General features: G+C 39.9%; 1 protein-coding gene across 3 annotated transcripts in view; it reads left to right on the top strand.

Moving 5' to 3' along the window:
- sbf2 (SET binding factor 2) overlaps window positions 1-25,359 on the top strand; it is a 133,539-nt gene extending 108,180 nt beyond the window's left edge. Inside the window, exons 25-42 of one of the 3 annotated variants that reach the window (XM_079604907.1) lie at window positions 395-522; window positions 965-1,160; window positions 1,663-1,859; window positions 2,823-2,960; window positions 4,655-4,738; window positions 7,613-7,687; window positions 8,492-8,667; window positions 9,352-9,528; window positions 10,003-10,104; window positions 14,482-14,667; window positions 15,858-15,984; window positions 16,283-16,410; window positions 17,794-18,018; window positions 19,143-19,250; window positions 20,777-20,967; window positions 21,054-21,141; window positions 21,212-21,343; window positions 24,121-25,359. In XM_079604907.1, the coding sequence (XP_079461033.1) occupies window positions 395-522; window positions 965-1,160; window positions 1,663-1,859; window positions 2,823-2,960; window positions 4,655-4,738; window positions 7,613-7,687; window positions 8,492-8,667; window positions 9,352-9,528; window positions 10,003-10,104; window positions 14,482-14,667; window positions 15,858-15,984; window positions 16,283-16,410; window positions 17,794-18,018; window positions 19,143-19,250; window positions 20,777-20,967; window positions 21,054-21,141; window positions 21,212-21,343; window positions 24,121-24,219 (2,557 nt within the window). In that variant the 3' untranslated portion in view covers window positions 24,220-25,359. The remainder of the gene's footprint in view (window positions 1-394; window positions 523-964; window positions 1,161-1,662; window positions 1,860-2,822; window positions 2,961-4,654; window positions 4,739-7,612; window positions 7,688-8,491; window positions 8,668-9,351; window positions 9,529-10,002; window positions 10,105-14,481; window positions 14,668-15,857; window positions 15,985-16,282; window positions 16,411-17,793; window positions 18,019-19,142; window positions 19,251-20,776; window positions 20,968-21,053; window positions 21,142-21,211; window positions 21,344-24,120) is intronic. The other 2 variants (XM_079604908.1, XM_079604909.1) reach the window with 2 other exon arrangements.
- The last annotated feature ends 385 nt before the right edge of the window (window positions 25,360-25,744 follow it).

Here is a 25,744-nt window from a genome sequence, read left to right on the forward strand (position 1 = left end):
TAAACACGCTCGCCAATCTGTTTGTCAAAGTTATGTGCATTAAACACTATGACTGCATCATCTGAACTTGAGAACTGGATCAGTCAAATTTGTGAATAGTTAATAGCTAGAGCGGATGTCAAGATTTTCAGTGTATGACAGCTTAAATTTCATTTTCAAATCTATTCTTCACATAAAACGATCGTATGGCTTCACCAGAATTGGAATATAGCACACGTCATATACTACCCCAGTGCTCATTCACATTCATTTAAACGATTTATTTAAACGATTTTTCAAGATGTTGTTAATTTCTCCTTTTGTGTTTCATAAGAGTTTGGAACAACTTGAGGGTGAGTAAATGATGACAAAAATTGTGGACTGTTCCTTAAAATGAAAATCTTGTTTCTTGTAGCACCCTATCTAAGACCATTGTGAAAGGGGCTAAAAGGGCCAGCAAGATCACAATGGGCCGACAATCCACTCTTAAGAAAAACGAGAAGGACAATCGCATGACGTGGCATGAGGATGATGACATCTCCAGTGAGTATAGTTCACAAAGAATAATTTTGGTAACACTTTACAATAGGGTCCCATTAGTTTGTTAATGCTTTAACTAACATTAAATAACAGCGAGTAATACATTTAGGTTACACTTTATTTTAAGGTGCCATTGTTACATGTGTAATATTAATCAACATCATGTACTTACTATTGGTACTTAAGGTTGGATTAGGGTTTGGTTGCATGTAATTATGCATAATTTACTGCTATTACTATGGTAAGTACATGTAACGTGTAACAAGGACACTGTAAAATAAAGTGTTACCCAGCTCAGGTTTAATAAATAATATTAACAGATACAACTTTTTTTTTTTTACATGTATTAGTAAAAGTTTAAATGGACATGCTTTAGAAGTAGTCAGTGTTACCAAATTATGCTGTGTCAGCAGTCATGGTCCTTCACTTGTTTGATGTGTTTCAGTCTCAGATGATGGAGAGCCGCCCTCCAGCAGCACACTGAAGGCCTCAGAGAAGTCCACTATGGAGCAGTTAGTGGAGCGAGCCTGTTTTCGTGACTACCAGAGGCTGGGCCTGGGTACCATTAGTTCCACACGGTCTAAAAGTGGAGAGCAGTTCCGCGTTACGGCAGTCAACAGGCTCTACTCATTATGTCGCAGGCAAGAAGCAACCCAACACCTAGACTTTGTTCGAAAACCTGGTGAGCAGCCATGCTGTCTACCGCCTACATAGACAGCAACTGTAGAAACAGTGAGACTCAACTGACATTCACAGTCGGAGTCGTAAACTTGCGAGATATAAACTAGCTTTTTTTTCCTCAGAATTGCATGATATAAACTCACAATTGCAAGTTTATATCTTAAAATTCGGAGAAAAGTCAGAATTGCGAGATAAAAAGTTGCAATTATCTTTTCAATTGTTTTATTCCGTGGCGGGAACAAGCTTTCATACAGATGTACATCACAATACGTAAGAAAAGATCTGTTGATACTTCCACTTCATTGTGACTTGTCTAGGTGGGTAGCTCACAAGGTTTTGGAACAGAGTGCAGTATAAAAAACAATGACAGAAATTGTTATACCATTTTTATTTTACGAAGAAGTATTTTCTTAGCTATTACTGTTGAATCATGAGTTCTTCTCTAAATGGTGTGGTTTGCAGTTACCCTGGTCTCCTGGTGGTGCCTCACACCGTGCAGGACAGCAGTCTCCATAAGGTGTCCCGCTGCTACCGGCACAACCGTCTGCCAGTGTTGTGTTGGAAACACCCTCGCACCAAAGCGATTTTACTTCGTTCGGGAGGTTTTCATAGCAAGAGTGTTGTTGGGCTTTTCAAGTCTCAGAACCCTTCCTCAGCAGGTATGTTCACCAAGCAGTCTTCGGGAAGTTTTACAGTGTTTTACAACTAGGGGTGTAAATATTTGCTCTGACTAAAACAAGATTATTATTTTGATGAAAGGTAATTCTCAGCCCTAGACGACATGTCTGTTCACTGACTGTCTAATGCATGCTGCACACATCACTGGAAAGTGATTCATTGTTCTGGCAAGCACTAATCTTGATTTGATGACGTTATGCAACTTTGGTGACTATGAGAACACAGGGTTTTTGTTTACAAGGTACCAAATTGATACAACAAGCAATTTTGAGGATGATATAATCACTGGATTTGACAACGGTAGCCATGTTTTTCACACAAACTACCACAGCATTAGTTCAATATTTTCATGGCTGTCTATTATTTTTTGAAAACCCACCCCAAACAGAACATAATAAAGAAAACAAACTGTGGTGGGTCACTTTTTCAATGTCTGATTCAGAGTCTTCCTGTCGTAGGTGGTTCTTGGCCAGAATAAGCTGCAATGTGGACCAGACCTTTGGCTATTTAGTCCGGTGACCCTTTTTGACCAAAGGCCCCCATTATCCAATGCAATTTTAAAATGTCTTCATATTGGTCCCATAAGATATTTCTGCTGTAATTATGCCAATGATGCTTGTTTTCAACAATGTTATTAACAGAAACTGGGATTGTTGATTAGATTAAAGTAAATACGATTTGTTTTGTGATTCTGTGTGTTCTTCAAAACAAATAATAGGGGGAAAAGAAAATATGATTTCAGTTTACATGATTTTTGGTTTGTTTTTATTTTTTTATATAATGACATAATTTTAAGTTATCTTGTGGTCCTCTTGGAAATTTTATCTGGCCCCCTGGTTGAGAACCACTGATCTATTCAAAGGTCTGGCTACAGTATGTGAGAATAATAAGAAGTTGTCAAGACAGAAACAACTGTTCTAATAACGCTCTCTTGCTGTTACCAGCTCCGGCTTCCTCAGAGACCTCCAGCAGTCTGGAACAGGAGAAATACCTGCAGGCCATCCTCAGCTCCATCCCCATCTACTTCAAACCCCACGGCAGCAACACCCTCACCAACCGTTCCCTCATCGGCTTGTCCCCAGGTACTGCAAAGATATCAGGTGCATCCTCCACTTAACGCCTGATTCTTCAATTCCTTGTGTAGACTTGTTTTTGCCCCTTTATGTGTTCTTCAAGGCTCTTATCTCCTCCTGGTTTCCTCTTGGTTGCACAAAATGTTATTTATGTTTTGGGCTGATCTCCAAAGGAACTGGAGCACAATTGTGTGGTTATGTAAGGAGAGCAGGACATGACGAGGTCACCTCCCATCCATCTCTCTCCTTGCACTCACTGCTCTCCACAGCCGTAATGCAGATGGCTCAGACCACACAGATCCTGCCCCGTCAGCTATGCTCTGTCGCCACCATTCCTTTTTCATTTATCCCCACCTGCTGGGTAAAAGGCAGCCTCCTCTCACCAGTAAATGGCTCATCTTAGTCTTATCTGATGATAGTGCTGCATGGCAGCTTCAAGTCCTCTCAATTCAAAACAGACCTTCAGTCTTGATACTCAGAATGAGATTCAGAAGTGTAGTGGGATTGGTTGCGACGAGACTGAACCCGAATCTGACTGAGCAGTGTTGTCTTCAAAACACTTATCCCCGGTTTCACAGACATGGCTTAAGCTAGTCCAAGACTAAAATTCATGTTTGAACTGTTTGGACTGAAAGCAACTTGCACTGACATATCTTAAAATATGTCAGTGCCATTGTTTTGTCTCAAGATGAACACCAGTAATGTTTTTTTCTAAGGCAAAAGTCACGAAGTCACATCAGCATCCATAAGCTAGACGGATCCGTACTAATCCACCTCTGTTATGGCCTGAAAAAGAGGGTTTCAAAGTTCTGTTGACATGTTTACTAACTACAACAACCAGTATCTACCAGTAACTAATTCCACTACAGTAACCAATGTAAATTTGTCATAGAATACTGATGTCGGCTGAGATTTATATTTTTTCCTTGTTTTTATATTCAATGTCTTCCAAACAACTCATGCCAACGTCATATTGACGTGAAACAATCTGCTAAAATGTCATAATGTGAACATACACACAACACAAAATTATAACATCATTCGACATTGATAGTTCATTGCCACCAAAATCCAACAGCTTCTAAATGTCTCAGCCAACATTAAATCAACATTTGGTCAAAGTCAATTATAACATCATTACACTTTGATATTTTGTTGGTTATAAGTTTTGGTATTGAGTAACCACAAGTCAACATCTCTCCAATGTTGGAGGGCTGACATCAAGCCAACATTCGATTTTGATTGTCAACTTTTACATCCGCCCAAAATTGGAGTTCAACGGCTTTTTGACGTTACAGTGACATCCAGTGACCGCTGGGATGTGTTATTTTCCCAAACCTAGTGAGCTGCCTACCTAGAAAGCATTTAGGCATCATAGCCTTGTTCAAAACATAAATGCTTTTCCAACAGCAAGTCAAGCAAATCCCAGAATGCCTTGCATCGTTGCTTTACCTAACATTCGAATGTTTTATATATTGCTATGCTGGTTAGAAAAAAATTGTGAATGACGGCGTGATAATTGAGTGACCCATGAAGAGCATTTTCAGCTCAATGTTTCAATCCATTACTGAATGTTAGGATGCTATCTATGTTGGTATTTGACAGTTAGCAGCTCACTAGGGTTTGGAAAGGGATGTGATGTCTTGTTTGCTCATGTTTGTACGTGATGCATGGTGTGTGACTGTCTATCTTTATCTGTTTAGCAAGCGAAAGAAGGGCAACAAGAGTATCAAAGATGGCCCCTGTCCATTTGGACATTTCTTTCACCAATAGCTTCACCAGAGGAGGTGAGTTGGCCTCATTCTTCATTTCCATCGACTCCAAGGTGATATTTAGCATGAAACAAATTCCCCATTCCTTCATCTGATATCTTTAGTTAACTGTCTTCTGTCTTGATATCTCATTATCTGTGTTCTGTCACAGACCACAACTCTTCCCACACACATACACACAATCATGCTGCTTTGACTTTGGCCCGCTCTTTAATTTTTTGCGGTAATGGTTCTGCTGAACTTGCAGATATTTGTAACTTGCCACAATCCGCCAAAGTACAGAGAATTTCATTAAATCCAAAAAGCAAGCCATGCAGACACTTAGCCACATTCAGAACGCCCATTGTGAATGATTGTTCAGAAGTATTCACCTTCCCAGTAAGGCCAATATCTGCACAGAAAATTTTAATTATATTACAAGCATAAAGGTGGAAGGTCTTTGCTGTGATCATGTCTTATTTAGAGTGGTGGTTAGAAACACCTGTACAGATATTTACATCTTCTCCCATTACCAAACAGTGAGTGAGTGAGTGAGTGAGTGAGTGAGTGAGTGAGTGAGTGAGTGAGTGAGTGAGTGAGTGAGTGAGTGAGTGAGTGAGTGAGTGAGTGAGTGAGTGAGTGAGTGAGTGAGTGAAGTGAGTGAGATATTTACATCTTCTCCCATTACCAAACAGTGAGTGAGTGAGTGAGTGAGTGAGTGAGTGAGTGAGTGAGTGAGTGAGTGAGTGAGTGAGTGAGTGAGTGAGTGAGTGAGTGAGTGAGTGAGTGAGTGAGTGAGTGAGTGAGTGAGTGAGATATTTACATCTTCTCCCATTACCAAACAGTGAGTGAGTGAGTGAGTGAGTGAGTGAGTGAGTGAGAATTTTATGTTAAGGGACATTACTTTTTTTTTTTTTATTATGTCATTTATTCACACTAATTTCTTTCCAAACCCATGTGAAAGTCTGAAGAAAGAAAATCACAAGAATTTGGAACAACATGAGTATGGGTAAATGAGGACACAATATTCAGTTATGTCTTGTTCTGAACTTCAAGTCTTAGCATAAATCATTTTATGTCAGGTCATGATGCGTCGAGTTCTTGGAAAAGAGCTCATGATTTTAACAGAGACTGTGTATAAGATGTAAGTCTCAACTGATGGCTCAATTTGAACTCCATGATGTTTCTCGTCATATTTCTCAAAATCTGGGTTATAGATAGCAGCTGCTCTTGAAGACTCATTTTTTTGCTGTTATGCACTGAAATCAGATGGGTCTCTTGTCTCACCACAGCCAAATATATTCAAGCAGGTGCAAGCTAAGACATTTCCCATCATGTGTTTTTCACAGAAATGTGGAACTGATTTTTCACTTCCTCGTTTTTTGGTATTTCTTTTTATTGGTAATGGTGAAAGCATCAACTGGTCTGATTCATTCAGCACCTTGTATGTAGCAAGTGCCACATGATCGATATCTCAAATCTTGTGACTTAATGGCGAGACATGCACTTTAGAAACTGGAGGGTGGGTTATTTTGACTTTGCCAGTAAATAACCACCAAGAATACCCAATGAACCACAGCAATGCCCTGGCCACCCACAGCACCTTAGCATTCTAAGCGCTAGTTTTGTATCAAAGACTTCATATACAGACAGACAGTGCACTCGTATTACTATGAATGGGAGAAAGTGCAATGCGCAATATGGAGAAATAAGTCCCGCCTCCTAAAGAAAAGAGCCAATCGCTGATTGGTAAAGTCTTCGCATCACTGCAGCTGCCGTTAGAAACTCTGGCTCATATAGAGACAGTAAGTGTTCTGAGAGGCGCGCTTAGGACTGCGCATGTGCATTAGCTGGTCCAGCCTGAAAAAATGCGGGGGGTTTTTGTCATGATTCGAGCATTTAGAAACAACATTTATGAGACAGTTGTTGTATTCTATGAAATTTAATCGTAAGCTTGGTGATCAGTCTACTTGCATGCATAGAAGTGTTTAAAAGATGGCAGCCGAGTTAAATGACTTGTCTTTGTTTTGTATGGCCAAGCACCACTTACATTTTCTTTAGAAAATGTAAAAATCTAGTTTTCAATATATACATTTTCTATTTTTCCTTTTTTTTCCCTTCTATTCTTCATAAATTCATCTCATTGATATAATTCCTGTCATTCATGTAAACCTTCAGCCATCTTATTGTCTTCATTGATGCCTCATCTTTGCATACTTCACATGATTCTTCAGGTGATCTTAGATCTGAGGTTGACCAATATTGTATTTTGCCGATGCAATCATTTTTATGGGGTCAAAAAGCAGATTTTCACATAGCTTTTATGAAATCCTGTGTGCAGTCTATAGTGAAACCAGAAATCCCAATAATATATATTAAAAAGATGAGTACTGAAACCAATAAAAGCAATTCATAAATCAGCGATTGCTCGCCATAAATGATTAATGTCAGAGTTATGCTGGGTACACATTACATGATTTTCAGTTCCCAACAGTTTTGTAGAAATCGCCAACAATTGGAGGCAAATTGGTGAGCGTTCACGTGAGCCAATGCCGGTCAATATCACTTCTCGTGTTTGTTTGGTTGTAAAACTTAGTTTGTAGACCAGACAGAGTTGTTGGCGATTCTTCCTATTAAAATGTTGTGTAATGTGCACAAAAGAAACTTATTGGCACCCTTGACTGTCATGTAGTGTGAGAAAAACATCGATCCAACAACTTTGAAAATCATGTAGTGTGTCCCCGCCATTAGCCGTTCCATAAATTGGTCGACCTCAAATCTCAAACCAGCATTTCTCTCTCCTGTCTGTCTTCAGAGGGGGTGATGGTTGCATGTGTGTGAATTTTGTCTTCTGTTTTTATTTCCTGTTCCCCTGTGCCACCACCAACTCCTGCACCCTTAATCTACCAGTACTCGGGTACAGGGATAAACTATTCACTCACTCAAACCAAAAAGCTTCAGCTAAGGGAAGAATTCCCAATCAAGGTATAGTTTCTCTGTTTTACTCATTCTTTCTAACCTAACCCATACTTAACTTACTATGCTTGTGCTCTCTACCTCTATCCATCATCCATAGTGTCTGAAATTGATACCACTTTGAGGTTAGGCTACCAATGACTTTTCTGGTTTACAGAACTACAGATCAGTTGTAGTAGTTTGCACTGGCAGGTCTGTAGTGAGGTTCACTGGTATCTTAGTGCTTTAGCTGATGACAGGTCACTTGAGTCATCATCACTAAAATGCAGCAGCATTGACCCCGTTTACTAAGCCAGTTAACATTCATGACTCAGTCATTCTCAGCTGAACTTTCCAGGACAAATTTTAGGAGAGAGGTCAGTAAACTATATGATGATGTGCTTCCAAAGAAACACGTTAGTGTTAGTGTATCTCTCACACACAAACACTGTTTTCAACATTGATAATATCAAGTATGATTATTAATAATTAATCACATTAATCTCCAGTAATAATTGAGCAACAAACCAGCTTATTAGAATAAATCATAATTCCAAACTTTTGACCAGTGTGTGTGGATGTATTGGGGTGCCAATATATAAATATACACTTCACCTTCAACATATCTCCTTCCCCTTACATGTTTACTTAAGAGTTTGCCTAATTTGATTATGGTTTTAAGCTACCTATTAAAAATATAGTACTCTCAGCTCCGTTTAGCACATCAGAAGATCCCATCTTATTCTCGTTACGTTGGTTTGTTTTTATTATGGGTTTTTTGTACTCCTGCCTAACCTGTGTTCATACATCTGTTGTACCCCTTCTCTCTGAAAGGTGTGTGGGCTAGTTTGCGGTCTAGCAGCAGATTCATGCAGCACCCCGCTGTCGACGTGGGCGCGCGGTTGGCTAGCAAGGATCTGGCGCCCCCTACAGGCATTGAGACCCTCCAGACCCAACTCCTCAAGCATCAAGCCGCTCTCTACATCTTTGGTGAAAAGTCTCACTTGAGGGTAAAGGTGTTACACTTACTATCAGTGCTTAGAGAGAAGAAGCTACGGATTTGATGCTGACCTTGGGTGATAAACCGTAGTCGTTTTACAAGAACTAGGCCAAAAGAAGCATTCATTTCTAAAATGCTTTTTCGTTTCTGTGTTGAAGTGTACTAGGTCATATCACCCTGCAATACTTTGACAGTGTTCTCCCCAGTGCATAATACATTTAAGACTAGATAAGGACCTCTTAATAGCCGTTTATAAAAGCCCTGATTTATCGACACAATTTGTCTGTTTTGGCAGAAGTTATATCACATTTGGATGCCTGAAGGAACTTTGTGCTGCTTTTTAGCTTATCGATGATGTGTTCCTTTAACCTTCAATGTAAAAATGAAGATACATATTTGGAATAAATCAGCTGAGAGGTTATTTGGAAGTTATTTGGCTGGTCCTGCTTAGTACATAAACTGTCTGTTTTGAATTTTTGTTGATGCCTAAGTATGAAGTGGAAATTTAATTTCATTCATATTGGTCAAATAGTTGGTCTGCTCAAATTTATGGTCTTGGATATAATAAAACAGCTTTTTTGATACACAAATTTGGTCTGTAAATAATCCAAATGTTTGTTTTTATGCTATGATTTTTCCAGAAATTAAACGAAACAAATTAAAACATTTGAATCCAAATGCTTTTTCATGGCAGGGCTTAAAACTGGACTCAGCACTGAACTGTGAACTGGTGCCGGTTGAGTTTGCAGACACCAGACAGGTGAAGAGCTCCTTCAAGAAGCTTCTGAGGGCATGTGCACCCAGTTCCATGTCCTCTGACACCGAAGTCTCGTTCCTTAAGGCTCTGGAGGAGAGCGAATGGATGCTACAGGTTAGCATGACCTCTTAACACACATTATTTGTGTAGAACCCAGTTCTGTATTTAAACTACCCCTGGCTGCACCTTCACCTTATTGTGACTCGGAGTGGCCTATATCTGGCAAATCCACTGATAGCAATGTGAGAAAACCAGAGACACGTTGACCTGAGTGACTTTGACCCTGTTGGTAATTCCTTCCTCAAAACTAGACACCCCTGGGAAACTATACAACACAAAGATGGGAAAATTACATGACACAATTAAAGCAAAACAAAGTTGCTTACCACACTAAAAGCCATGCACTCACAAACCCCTTTGGCCTTACGTTCCACTGCGTCTCAGACACTAAAACAATATTATCTGTAAAGATCCTTGCCAAGACACTCCAAGAGCTCTTAGTCAGCAGTGCACAATCACATTACAATAAATGTACAGGAATTGCTAAACTTAGAATGTGTTGTTTTGCACTCTGTATGTGTTCAACAGCTACACAAGCTGCTGCAGCTGGCTCTGGTTGCGGTGGAGTTGCTGGACAGTGGATCATCTGTACTAGTTAGTCTTGAGGATGGCTGGGACATCACCACTCAGGTGAGTATCTCTCACACGTGTTCTTTAGCAGTGGGTCCCAAACTGGTTGGCGCATCCCCTAGGGGGGGCCCGGAGTTATAAAAGGGGGGTGTGGCAAGGCTAAACCCCAAAGTATAGACCCCTTTTCAGTTAGTAAACATGGTGACTTTTTTTGTGGGCAGAGCTTAGTTGGTTGTAGAAAGATCCCTCTGGCCGCTTCACTGACGTTAGTTTGCAAGTTATGTTAGCTTGTTTTTTAACAATGACTGGAGAAAATCTGATTTTATCTTAATGTGCAAGGTCACTCACTGTCCAGGACCGCAATTGTTATTTGAAAAAGTACATTTTAACGGTTCCGCTCAGTCAATGAATGGACGATCTGACAGGATTAACGTTAACGCTACCTCTGGTTGAGAAGCCTGACTTCTACACCTACCCGATAGAGAAACTGAGGGCATACACATCTTTAGATGCACATTATCACATCTATGTGCTGAATGGCCACATAGGCTACAAGATTTGTAGTGCTGCCTAGCCAGCTGCCTACCATGTTCTTCAAAAAGTCTAGTCACAATCAATCAAAACAACAATCATAGATGATTCACAAATAATCACAATCATTTAGAAAACATTATATGATAACATTTCAAATTGGAGCCTGTGCTCCGTCGATTCTTGCACACAACAAGATGACATTTAATAATAATAATTTAAGCTCCTTATTATGTAGTCAAATCTGTGCTGGTTTGTATTGTTCGCCTTCAGTTTTCACTTTGTTTGCTACCAGCTAGCGCATTGACATAATTGTGACGTCGGCACAAAAGGGGTCTATACTTCAGACGTCCGTGCACACTCCACATGCAGCCTAATTTTTGTGTCCACGCAGATGGTGCGCATACAATAGCGCACGTGCGAGTGACTTGAGTGCTTAAAAACAAAGTCCACTAGATATTGCGCACGTGCCGAATGCGTCTTACTGCGCTCATGGCCAAAGGAGCAGAAAGTGGAAAATGAAGTATACCCGAGCCTTAAGTGATAGTGTGTAATCAGCAGATTGTTATGCAAAAGAAAAATCTTCAGGGTGGTACAAGACCCCACTGCAAAATGATCCTGCTTATTATGAGGGTACTTTCCACATAAGTACACAAAATATCAATTTGACATATTATTACCTCAGGATGTTTCTCAGTACCTGCTTGAGAGGTCTGTTATCAGTTGTAGCGGTTGTTGTCGTTCAAACACAGACCACTCGATGGCGCAATTGAAGAATCAGAATTGAGAACTAAGCATGTCAATTCTGCACTAAGCATGGGCAAGTTTGTGTAAGGACTGCCAGTGTCAGGTAAACGTAAGGACAATGGCCCTCATTTATCAATCTTGCGTCGAAACGGGCGTATATGTTGGCGCAAGATTATGCTTACACTCCTCTCACCGTCTGATTTATGAAGCTGTGCGTACCTTTGAAATTCAGGTGTACGCAATACCTGCCTCTTGATAAATGCCGCTGAAAACGATCGTCATTAGATTAACACACCCCTATATATTCACGTCTCCGCCTCCCCCACGCCCTCATTTTACGCCATGGACACACGGAAGACGGCAAAGAGGAGAAACTTCTCCGGTGGAAATCCAGTTTAAATCGCTGGTTGGTTGAGCAAATTACCTATCACAATGCATTATTTTACAGCACGTGTTTTGAAACTATTCGTGTTGAATTTCGCATGACGTCACATGTAATGGGGTGTACAATAGTGAAGATGATGTGAATAATTGCATGACAATTTGTAATATTCTTCTTATTAGTATTATGATTTTGATTATTAATGACGCTTATTGTTATTTAGAAGAAGAATGTCGTTGTTATTATTATTATTTGTATTATTATTTAAAAGAAGAAGAATGTCATTTTTATTATTTTGTCAGTCTGAATTATTTTTTGGTCATTGAAAGCCTTTCATTACTGAACCCAGTCCGTGCGCACCTGCCGGGCTTAACTCACAAAAATAAACACTGAAGTTTATAATTTCTATGTTGTTGTTTTTTTACAGTGGGTCATAATATATCATATCTTTAGTTTGTCAGTGCGTTTTGTGGTGTTAGGAATTGTTTTTCTGCGCATTTCAGCACTAACTGAAAACGTGCGTACATGTACACCACCTCCTGAGCTGGCGTAGGATTTGAGCGTGCCGTACGCCAACGTCCATATTGATAAATCGCAAAGTCACTGTGGTTTTGGGTGTACGCTGGAAATTTGGTGTACACACTTTTCATAAATGAGGGCCAATGAATCTACTTCAAACGTCACAACTAGTACCAAAACAACGTGTCTATACCAGATGTGAGCGTTGCAACATGACAAAAGCAAATAGAACAGATTATAATCAGTGATGCTGTCTTCGATCAATGACATGACATAAACTAGACAGTAAACTGATGCCGTTTGCACTCGCGCAAATTCTGACACAAAGGACAACTGGTTTTGCATCGTTCACTTGGTCGCATCCAGTATACAGCCTCAAGCTGTTGCGGCACGCCCGGTGTCGACACCAGTCCGGATTCATGAAGAGAGACTGCAGTGTGTTGTGTGCTTGCCTTGTCTTTGACTGTTATCGGATTCAAATATAAATGTAACTTACAAATTAATGTTTCCAAACAGGATTCCAAATGCTCTTCCATTATCTTTTGATTGTTAAAAAAAAAACACTGATTTACCGAGAAACAGATCATTTTAAGTTAGTGTCGCCCCAAAACATTTATATGTCGGTCTGCTCAAACGAAAAGAGCAATGGGAATGTCTACAAATGCCTTATTGTTGTCTTGCACATTAAACTGGGATAGGAGAGCACGTTTTATTCAAAAACACATTTTCAATTGAAACTGGGATGTTTATTTTGTTGCAGTAAAGGCAGCTCATGTTTTCCATGCCCACTTCAGTTAACGGTCATCAGAAACATGAGTTGTGTTCTCTGGCTGTCAACTGGGGTTGTAAAATGTAGCTGTGGTCAGCGCCAGAATCCGGCACGTGTCTGAACAAGACCATTACTGTTCACCTTCCCTGCCTCTTGACCATTCTGCCATTCTCTCTGCTGTATTCGTCTAAATAGGCTCCATATGTCTGGCTCTGTTGAAGAACAAAATCATGCTTTTGTCATGTGGCCATGCTTTTAGTCTTGGTTGTTTTGTGATATTGCTTATTGCTTTGCGATATTGTTCTGATAATGCTTAACATAATCATCTATTTAAAGCTTTGCTGTAACTAAAAGGAGAAACTGCAACAGAAATTTAAATTTAATTATGCATCTGGAAGACATTTTGTATTCACATTTAGCATTTTTGATATATAAAAAAAACTGCGTATACCAGGTGTCTTTACTAGAGTACTGTGACGTATCTCTGGAATACTGAATAGGTGGCAGGGCTTGATTTCAGCAGACCTCAATGCTAATCCCGAGCCGTCAAACTGACGAAGGAACGCCATTCCAGACGGGGAAACAAATGTTCAGATTTTGGCTAAAGATTACGAAGGCAAAGTTGTTGTTGTTGTTTTTTCTGTGGATTAACTTGCATGGATTAATTGTTCACCACTCGACTTGTAATATGCACTAAGTAAATAGGGTACATTTTGATTTCATGCCGACTTTAAATTCTTCTGACAAACAGTGCAGGCCATTGTGTCACTCCAGATTAGCCAATCTCTGGGAAACAGCACCTGTCACAAAAATGTGAAGTCAGATTTACTAACAGCTTGCGTCAGCGCAAACCCTTTTTTGGCGTTAAACAACTACTCTCAGGATTTACTAAAGACACTCCGTAAACAAATTAGCACTGATAAGGCATGGACAGGGTTATTTTTGCGGCTGACCTTATTGCATATGCATTTTTAGGAATTTCCCTTTCAGATGCAAAATTTATGGGAGGAGAGTATTTAAATGAATCACGCAACACAATTTACTAAGGTTTGCGTTAGTCAATTTACTGGTTTTACCGCCCCCAAAAAGCATGTCTTTAAACCGGACTCTAATTTGTGCTGCTCTTGGTATATTGCGTTATTCATTATGAAAATGATCCGGCTGCATCTGTGTTCTTTAATTTGCGCGTCGTCAGAACTTTCCACTCACAACTAATTTTCCCTGTTTAATAAATCCGGCCCTTAGTGTTCATAATATTGCACATGTAACGAGGCTGCCACATAGAGTTCTGGTACTGATGGTACATTTTGTTTTCAGGTTAAAGCTGTCAGGATGTGCAAGTTGAGACAGTCTCTGATACTTACATTGGGTCAGCAAGGGTCAGGTCCAATAGGGCCAATATTTACTTGCATTGGGCACGTAGCAAGCGTTGGACCCTGTTTGCAACTCATGGTTATTTTCATCTCTTCCTCTCCCAATGTTTCTGTAGGTGGTTTCCCTCACGCAGGTGCTCAGTGATCCATTCTACAGGACCCTAGAGGGCTTTCAGGTGCTTTTGGAGAAAGAGTGGCTGTCTTTTGGCCACAAATTCAGCCAACGTGGCACCCTGACCCCCAGCAGCCAGGGCAGCGGCTTTACTCCCATCTTCCTCCAGTTTCTTGACTGTGTCCATCAGGCAAGTTGGCCTTATAAGCAGTCATGTAGCAGACACCTTTATCCAAAGCTGCCCGGGGTTATGTCTCTTGCTCAAGGAAATAATGGCGATGAGATCTTGTTGATCGTTGAACAAGCGATCTTCTAATGTCTTCTATCATCTGGGGGTAGTGGAATCGTAGTGGTTAAAGATCTGGGCTGGAAAACCCGAAGGCTGTAGATTCAAACAACAGATGTAGTGACTCATGAACCCCATGACCATTGTGTACTTGAGCAAGACACCTTAACCCCAGGTTGCACCAAATGGGACCGTCTATGTTAATTTTGAGTAAGTTTCAGCTAAAAAACAAATGAACAATTGCTCCATCTTTCACACACACCCCTTTCTTGTTCTCACCATGCTTCGTCCATGAGCTCACAGCATTCCTGCAGCGTCCAGCCAGGAGGAGGAGGATGAGAAGCACTCAGCTGTCAGAATGCATGCTCTAGCTTTCCTTTTGCAATCCCCATGGTGGGCAAGTAATTTAGACCGAGATGCTTGTTCGGCCCATCTTCCGACCCTCCACCCCCTTTGAAATGATCATACACAGATGGTGTTTCAACCTGCAGCCAGCATTTTACTTGCTTGAGTGTTTCACCATCACCTCCCAACATCCGCACATTTAGCACAAACGGCGGAAAACAGCAATTTTGGGGATTCTGTTAAGTCTGTGCTACATTAGAATAAGTAAAGGGCCGGAAAAGTTTTTCTCCCTCTGGAGACATGCGCACCACTCCCATGGTTTTACAGACATGCATTGTTTTTAGGCATGTGTGATGAAATCAAGGCGTAGAGCACTTCAATGACCCAGCGGAGGTCCTCCAATGTCACAAACCACAGAAATATAGCGAATGCATCTGAAAATAGAAGTGTATCATCTTAGAAGCAGCTGTTGTTTTTGCCAGGAAGTCCAGGTGGCCCGGAGTGTGAGAAATTCGCAAGCTCTTCTGTCTAGATCCTGCTGGCAGCACATTATCACATTATGTCCCTCCTGTTGCTGTTATTTTGGTACTTTTTAAAATCTCTTTGACTAATAATTTCCTGGGCGTTTACTTATCATTTTCTTGAACCGCAGTCTCAGTGGTGTCCTACTCATATTTGTTGAATCACCGTGGCCGTGAAATGAGGCCAAAAAGCTCCTCCAATATGACACGTTGACTTTCTTATTCCAGGTTCATAACCAGTACCCCCTTGAGTTTGAATTTAATCAATACTACCTGAAGTTTCTGGCATACCACTACATCTCCAGTCGCTTCAAAAACTTCCTTCTGGACTCGGACTACGAGCGCCTGGAGCACGGTGTGTAGCACAACTATTTTTATTATTGTCATAATTACATTATTGTGCAAATGTTTTTCAGATGTGTTCTTGAAATAAACATGGATTTAAATGTCAGTATAGTATTACAACAGACATGTGCAATCGTGCTCAGAAAAGTTTTACCTACCTGCAACAGCCTTGATGACCTTTGGAAGCACTTCTTTTAAGTGCTGCTAATCTTATCAGACTTGACTTCTGATATTTTGTTTCACACCTGATCACATTACTCTGGGTAATGTGTGATTAACAAGTGCTCCTTTGTGTCTCCTCAATAAAGGCACATTGTTTGAGGACAAAGGAGAAAAGCAGTCCAAGAGAGGAATCTGTATCTGGGACTGTATCAACAGAATGCACCGCAAGAGCCCTCTCTTCTTCAACTACCTGTACAGCCCATCAGAGACAGAGGTAAAGAGTCTATCTGGGTGTGTGTCGAAGCACCAGACAGCTATAATGGCTGTTACCCTAGAGCACTCTGCTTAGAGGTTATGTTGGTGACCGGTCCCAAATATGTTGTCGTCTATTGCCAGATCACATTCACAGTGAAGAATAGTTCCCCACAATTGCAAAACAGCATCTTTGACCTTATAAAGCAGTCTTGTTTCATCTGAATCAGGTGGTCACGGTCTGTAAAAAAAAAAAAAAAGTTAGAATGCTCAAATCCAGGCTGTGAGTAAAGGTTGTTTTTCACACAGGGATCTTCTTATTGGCAGGCATTCCTGACATCGTTTCAAAATGGGTGAATCAGTTCATCCATAGTCACCCATAACCCAAACAAAAACATATTTGAGGAAGTTTAGTGAGAGCAAAGGACCCTGTGGCCTGTTTCTTATTTCTTTCCCTTTTTACAACCAAACACTGTAAATGGGGCTGCACAACATGTATAATCTTGAAACTTAAACAAGATTTCTTTAAGGTTGAGAAATAACAAGTATCATGCTTCTAAGTTAAAGGTTATTTTGCTTTGGAATGACAATCAAAATAATGCTCCATTACCTAATACTTGTATATATCATTGAATTCTCAGTCCTGAAATGTCCTGAATGTCAATAGCAAATTATCTGTTTATAATCGTATTGATGGCTCAAAGCCTGGAAAGCCTTCATGTAAACACTTCAGTCGATCAGATTGAGCTCAATCCGAATAAAAAAGTAGATCAAATGATTCAAACATGCCTTGTGCACTTGCACAATACAGTGATGAACATTTATTTATACCTCACGTCTTACGTCAATATCAGTGAAAGACACTGAATTTTCACTGCATATTCGCTTAAAAAGCTCTTCTGAAATATGTAAGCTTTCTTTTCAAACATGTCATCAAGGCAAAAATGGCAATTATGCTTGTAGTATCTCTATTTATCGCATTTGGCTTAAATAGACAAGGCTCGAGTCTAGTCCCAGACTAAAATGCATGTTTAAGATGTGATCCAAATCTTAAAATATGTCAATGCCATTGTTTTGTCTCAAGATGCACACCAGTAATGTTTTTTTTCTAAGGCGGATATATAAGTTACTTAAATGTCCTAATTGAACTAAAACCTAATCCAGGCTTAATATGAGCCCTGTCTGTGAAACCAGGACTTAGTGTTCAAATACACTGAAATTTCAGAATCTGATATCGGATTGGATTCTTTCCGATTGATGAAAATGAGTGCATGTAAAGATAGGGCAAGGTTTTGGAAAGGTGACTAATTCTGACACACAGCGACTAACATCACTTACAGCGTCTTTATATAATGCCAAAACTGAAATATCCAGTAAACAATGGTTTCTGTCCTTTTTTTCTTAGCCGGTGTTGAAACCATTGATTTCGATTCCCAATCTGACAACATGGGAGTTCTACACCGGGGAGACGCTGTCCACAGGCCCGTCTTATGACTGGTGTATGCTCGCAGTGCGCTCACAGAGCTCGGTAGACTCGGACACCATCGCCACCACCAAGAGGAGGATCGTCTGGCCCTGTTACAGCAGTGTCAGCCGCGCACAGCCTGATGCCATCTCCAAACTATTGGCGGTGAGTCCATATGTCTTTGTCCATTTTTACTTTCTCTTCATCAGGGCCAAAATCTCAAAATCACAGCCAATCAGAAGAGTGAAGGGATGTTTCCTCTGTTTGTATGGTCTCTAACACTTACCGCACAGCTGAAAATGTACAACTAAAAACACATACTTTGTATTTTTATGCCATGCTTTTTGTGGATTTATCAGCAATTCTGAACTTTTCAAACCACAATAAGGCTCTCATCCATGTTTGATACCTGTGAAGATCAGGATTTAGTCCAGAGTTTTCGATGCTTCCTGCCATAAATCCAAAGAAATAGGAAGCAAGCAACCAGCAAAATGTAGCGTCTGCTTTTGCTTGAGGACAAAAGCTTAAGGGTCAGACATTAGCAGGAACCAAAGATTTCTTAAACCCCATTTGGACGGGTAGTAATTTTACTACAGGACGTCTGAAATATTAATGGCCAATTTGCACGGGATAAGAAATCTCAGTAAAACTACCAAAAGTGAGAGGGGTAACTCGATTTGCGCACCGCCGTCACCTTCCTGTCATCATGTGTGTATTAAGTTGCTTCCTGATATCATTTGTGCAGACATATAACTTTATATATGTATATATCCGGTCGAACGATTTATTAATTAAATTCATTTCATTCAGATTGGATTCTGTTGGTAACAGGCACTTACCTAAAGCTAACAGAAGGTGCATTAAATCTGAATGGTATGCGGAAAACACTCAAGTTTTGCCACAGACTTGTTCCACCGCCTAGAACGCAACTTAATGCTTTTTCAAACGCCTCCATAATTTTAAAAAAAACGTGGAAAACTACTTTTAAGAAGGAAATGACAGAATATTTACGTACATATTTACAGCTGGTCTATTTGCACGGGATAAGCATTACCTGAGGTAATTTTCCAGACCTTTTTATAAAGGTAAAAGTCGTTGTAATATTGTCATATACATTTTCCGTAATGATTACGGAGATGGCACATTCGGACGGGACTAAAATCGCTGAAAAGCTCTGGTAATAATGACTTTACCCCACCTCTCCGTATTAAACTAATCCCATCTGAATAGGGCTTGATCAAAGGAACCTGTAAGACAGGAAGCCTTAAAATGTACTTGTGTGGTTGCAGGACATTGAGAGGCTGGAGGGAGAGCTGGGACAGCAGTCTGAGCCCTGGCACACCACGCTGGAGAAGCTGCTAGACAGCATCCAGGAAGACCTCAAGATGGAGGGCAATGTGAGTACTGCCACCTATTTATAGGTGACCCATTTTCATCTATTTTTTGTTCCACTTTCCTTCACACGTCATCTTACCTGTTTAGTTTTCCATATAGTATATTGTAAATGTGCATGTACACAGTATTCGGCCTGTTTCACATCACACACAAAAGCAACATGTATTATTACACAGCCATATTAACATTTCTCCATTGACGCTGGAGCTTTAATGCAGTGTGAAACAGGCTTTAAAGGGGTGACATATTATGCCCCTTTTCACAAGATGCAATATAAATCTATGGTCCCCACAATGTGTCTGTGAAATTTCAGCTCAAAATACCCTCCAGATAATTTATTATAGCTTATCAAATTTGCCCCTTTTGGGGAATTGAGCAAAAACGCGCCGTTTTTGTGTGTGTCCCTTTAAATGCAAATGAGCTCCTGCTCCCAGCATCCGTTCAGAAGACGGCCGATCCTTTACACAAGCTTCATATACAAACGATAACAAAACACCTGAATCTCACTCATCCAAAATCTCAGAAATAACCAGTAGCGTAGTGCAGCCTCACAGAGAGACTCAGGAAGAGGTTGCAACTTTTAGACGCACCTGGACGTTTCTGAATGGTTAGTGGATACACGGATGTTGTTGTGGAGTTGCATTGATTCATCTCATCGACTTGCATGTACTGTCATGTTTAACTTTTACACAAGTTGACAGTTCTCAAATAGTGTTCTGTGCTCGTCTGTGCAGCAACGACAGAACAGTTTGCATGCTTTGCTTGAACTTTTGCCATTGAGTTCGAGCTGGTTACACTGTTGTCGAAAACCAAATGACGGCGCTGTGCAGATTAAGGGGCGGGAATATTATAATAAAGACCCTCTTCCTAGGTCAGAAGGGGAGCGAAATCTGATCCGCTTATTTTTTTACTTTGACCAAAACAAAGTTACTGGGTTTCACTTTTCACATTTATATAATATATTATATATATACCCGATTATAGCACTTAAACACTGAAAAAGTCAGGTTTTCATGATATGTCCCCTGTAACCCTCAGGTTGCGTTCGGGTCAAAGAAAATTTTGACTACAAGTATGACTGTGCCATTTTTTTACAAAATAAAAGCATTTCAAAACAAACTTCCTGGTAAAACATTAAAGTAGACTAGTGTGATCAACAGTGCAATTTTTTTTCATATTTCCAAAAATATTCATAAATAATGCTTTTTTTTACTTTAAAAAAAGATACCTACTCTCAGATAAATGAGGCCTACAATTAATCAGATGCAAACAGAAATATAAAACCAGTTCTAATTGAAAGAGAACAAGTTGACGAAAAGATTGAATCCAATATTGGGTGATAATATAGCATGACAAGTGATTTATAAGCTATTTGTTATAGGCCGGTCATTTTTGACCGGGAACATCACAAGTGTTATAGGGTTTTTTGAACGCAACCTGAGGGTTAAAAAGCACCAAAGCAGTGAACAAGTAGCAGTGTCTGTCTTCAGATCTCCTTCACTCACCTGTTGTGCATTTAATCTCACAGCTGCGGAAAGAGTCAGTGTCCATCTCTGGCCTGGTCCCCACTTCCAACCTGCAGGCCTATCAGCGCCGCTCCATGCTCCACCTCCCCGACAGCGGCCTCGGAGAGGACAGCAGCCCCACTGCAGTCAATGGTGTTAACCGCAGAGCAGCCACACTCTACAATCAGTTTACCCCGAAGAATGAAGACAATAGGTAACAATGACAGACGACACCGTCGATACCGCTTCAACTAACTTCATGGACAAAGCAAACAAGCTATCAATTATTTGTTTATACAGATCATTTGAAGGAATTCTGTACAAGCGAGGGGCGTTACTTAAGGCGTGGAAAGCTAGGTGGTTTGTTCTGGACATAACAAAACATCAGGTGAGTGGTTGATTACACTTTACCTCAACTCATGCTAGTATTTCTGTATTTTAAACGTCTGTCTCTATAGCTGAGGTATTATGAGACGGATGAGGACACAAACTGTCGTGGACATATCGACCTGGCTGAAGTGGAGTCTGTCCTGATCGCCACACCAACCATAGGAGCCCCCAAACACATCAGTGAAAAGGCTTTCTTTGATGTAAGTATTTCACACGGTGATAATACAGCGCGTGAGGCTCCTTTAACTGTGACTGTACTAACAATGTGCCTGAAAATATATATATATATATATATATATATATATATATATATATATATATAAAAAAAAATAAAAAAATGTTAAGGGAATTTTGCCATCTTTATGCTAGAAGAGCTAGTTCTCGCTGTGAAATACGCTTGACCTCTGTGGGTGTTGCACAGTGACGTGGTTTTAAATCATCAGCTGTTACTTCGACCAATCAGCATCCAGGACGAGAACTGCCAAATACTATTAATTATTTACTGTATACACTACCGGTCAAAAGTTTAGGGTTGGTAAGATTTGTAACATTTTTGAAAGAAGTCTCTGATTCTCACCCCTGCTACATTCATTTGATACAGTAAAAACAGTAATAGTGTGAAATATTGTTACTTAACTTGTCACATGATTCTTCAGAAATCATTCTAATACGCTGATTTTGGTGCTCAAGCACTTCAAACATTTCTTATTATCAATGTTGAAAACAGTTTTGCTGCTTAATGAATGTTTTTTTTTTTGTAAACCGTGATACTTTTTTTCCAGATTCTTAATTTAAAGCAGAGCTATGCAGGTTCGGGAATTTCTTCGTTGTATTCTCGCTTTTTGCTCGCAGGTTTCTCTATAGAGCTCCCCCTACAGCTTCGGAATAGATATTTGACAACACTGTCGTAAAAACTTGTTGTCGACTCTCAGATACCAGAGGCTAGTAGATCAACGACATCAAAGCAGACGGGGCATTCTTTACAACGTCGTCTTCATTCAGGTTCGAACAGCGTGAGGGAGCGCAATAATGACAGAATTTTAGCAGAATTTGTTTTTGCTGTAAACCAATTCGTTACATCGCGAGACCTGATATCACGCGATACATCCTGACGCTGTGGTCGGCGGCTCGCTGGCCCAAAGTTGCAAGGGTGGTTTTTCCGCTCACATGCGATAGGGGGAAGCGGGACGACCACCATTCAACACGAAAAAAGTAATATAACCATTCCAATGACTCCAAAGCTGTTCAGTTAAGGCAGGGGTCGGCAACCCGCGGCTCTTAAGCGCCGCCCTAGTGGCTCCCTGGAGCTTTTTCAAAAATATGAAAATGGGAAAAATATTTTTTTCGTTTTAACCCTTTCGCACGTACGATCACATCGGTGTGATCAGTCTTGGCTGGTCCCTGGAGCGTACGATCACACCGGTGGGATTAGAACGCTCAGTGCATCACGTGATCAACTGCTAAATTCAAACGTGCTTTGGCGCGTTGGGTGGCGCTGAGCCAGAGACGGACGCGCTCAGTGCTTGTCATATATCACAACTATTCAGTGTTTTCAACCACATAATGGTTATTTTAGGTTTAAGACATTTAAGAATCACATAAGTACTAAAAAAAACAATGAATTTGATGTTGTAAAATATACACTGATGTCTATGGAAGCGGCAATAATAATCCTTTATAATAAAAAAAGACGACACGTTTTATTCATATCAGATACACGGTGTGTAAGTAGCTTTACATTTTACCCTATTCTTCTGCCAGTTAACCTGCCACTTACTTTCATGTATTTCGTGAGAAGGAGGAATTGACGTGTTGTAAATCCGACAGATCCGATTCTCTGAACTGTGGCACAAACTAACATGGCGCCGCCCATCGCGCATACAGCTCAACTAACGCGATCGTTATAAAGGTGTTTATACAACAAAACACATCCACATGCACATATTTGACAATCGGAATATCAGTGTTTCATACTATAGATAATAAATGTGTCAATATTTTTAATAAAAAAGGAAAAATTACATAAAAGCAGATCATCATTCATTCAGCGCTGTGTTGTGGTTGCGCTGTGTCACGTGACAAGCAATGACGCGTAACCATGGAAACAATAAAGTGACAGATTCGAAACAACGGTCGCCTTGCTCATTATGTATTTGTAGCCTACTTATCATTTTTATACTAGGGGGCTAATAAAGCTAATATAGACACTTACAGCATGTGTTGCCTTCATTATAAGGATTATATAAGGCTTTTAATTTTTTGCGGCTCCAGACAGATTATTATTATTATTTTTTGGTCCAATATGGCTCTTTCAACATTTTGGGTTGCCGACCCCTGAGTTAAGGTAAAAAACCTGCATAGTTCACCTTTAATTAGAACGTTTAAAAGAACAGCATTTATTTAAAATAGAACTCTTTTGTAACATTATAAAAGTAATTATTAACTCTTTCCCTGCCATTGACAAGTTTTTCCAGCAATCTATGTTTTCACTGTTATACGGTCGGGGGTGCATTTTCTGAAATACTGAATCTCTGGATCCAAAAACAAGCGACGAAGAAGCAGAAACAAGCGATAAAAGCATTGCTTATGCACATCAAACATTCAACAGCATATAAATCAAAACTGCCCGAATGAAATGTTGAACCCATGAAGAGCTACAGGACTGTGAAGCTTTGAGGGTGTCGATGGACTCGGTCTACTCATCTATGTTTTGATCATTGAGTCCGATAGAACAAAAAAGTGATTTTGTTCTAAAATGTTACTTTTTATGACTTTCTTTTGATATATTGTTTGTTCAGATACAACAACATATTCTGCGGGCCATAAAAGTTTTGTGAAAATGATCAAAAATGCTGGCGCTGGCGGGCAACACCGCTAGTGCATCAAAAGTCAATGTCACTTTTGATCAATTAAATGTGTCCTTTCCTTGCTGAAAAATACATAAAACCACTTCAAATCTCCGTCTTTGTCCCTGCAGCTGAAGACCACTAAACGGGTGTACAACTTCTGTGCAGCGGATGCTCCGAGCGCCCAGCTGTGGATTGATAAGATCCAGAGCTGCATCTCAGATGCGTGAAGTCACATGACTCCTCAGAAGCACCTCTCACTGCAGGGAGACTCACTGTGCAATTATAGGACCGTAGTAAAGCCTTCAGTGCCTGTTGGAGATCCAAAAAGACTCCTGACAAACAAGCGAGAGCACAAAAACACTGCATTTAAAAGCTCCATCCTGAGCTTACGTCCAGGGGATCGGGGGGAATGATGCAATGCACTACTCTGACATTCGCTGAACAAACGGCTACATGTAACTGACTGAGACAAAGCAATAGCACTAATCTTAAACTCGGGGGTCTATATAATAGTGACAAGAGGTGTTCTGCAAAACAAAAATACTGTTGCTGCTGATCAAATGCAAAACCACCACCAAAATCTGACAACTATATTTAGAAATATGCACAATGTGTTAAAGGCAAATGATTTGCACTTAATGATATGCACTCCGTACAAAACAGATTTTTAATGGCTAGAACAACTAGGCAAAAGGCATTATGTTTGGACTACATATCTAAGCTCGGAGCGAACAACTTTATGCTCTAATGTGCAAAGTATTTTTTATATATATATTTGCGGAAACTTTTTTTCAGTATGAATGTTATACTCATGCGTAACAGAGTTGTTGTTCTGTAAATTATTTTTTAAACATTAAACGTGTCACCTGTGTGTTTTTGTTGAATGGAGAGTTTGATGTGTGTATATATATTACAATTCAAGCTTTTTATATTCTGCTGATATGCTATTAAAATGTTTTTCTAACCTTGTAGTCTAACTTGAAATAAACACTTAAATTTATACTTAATAACTACGGATAGTTTACGGACCAAGCAAAGCACTTCCTGCCTGAGATGGTTATCAATAAGCAGTTTTGTTTGAAATGAAGGGATGAACACTATATTTCTCTATTTTCCGTGAGGATATATGTGATGTTGATGGCTTTTTAAGGCACTAAGGTTTTATCTGTTTGGTGGTGTATCTGTGAAGTTAAGAAGCAAAATGAAAAATGATCAGACGTGATGTCTGTTACTGAACCTAAAATGACATTACTGTATGTACAATACTTTGTGGTGCCACTAATGTTTTTGGTTTGTTTACTGTTTTGGTGATGTTTTATTTTGAGTTTTGCTGTTATTTGAAATAAATCATCTAAAGAACTCGAGTTACTTTTTGCGACTGCATGACTCCAAGAACTCGACGCATCGTGACCTGACATAAAATGATTTATGCAAATACTTGAAGTTCAGAACAAGACATAACTGAATATTGTGTCCTCATTTACCCAAACTCATGCTGTTCCAAAATCTTGTGATTTTCTTTCTTCAGACTTTCACATGGGTTTGGAAAGAAATGAGTGTGAATAAATGACAGAATGATTTTTTTTTTGAATGTCCCTTAACATAAAATTCTCTCTCTCTCTATCCATCCATCCATGAATAGTAAAAGAACGGTCACATAATAACCCCAGATGTAAATGCAAAATCACGATTTGACTTACTGCTGCATCCTGAAATGTCTCCAAACTCAAATTAAAAAGTGTTGTGAAGACA

Source organism: Phoxinus phoxinus (genome assembly GCF_949152265.1).
Source record: "Phoxinus phoxinus genome assembly, chromosome: 2".
Classification (NCBI taxonomy): Eukaryota; Metazoa; Chordata; class Actinopteri; order Cypriniformes; family Leuciscidae; genus Phoxinus; species Phoxinus phoxinus.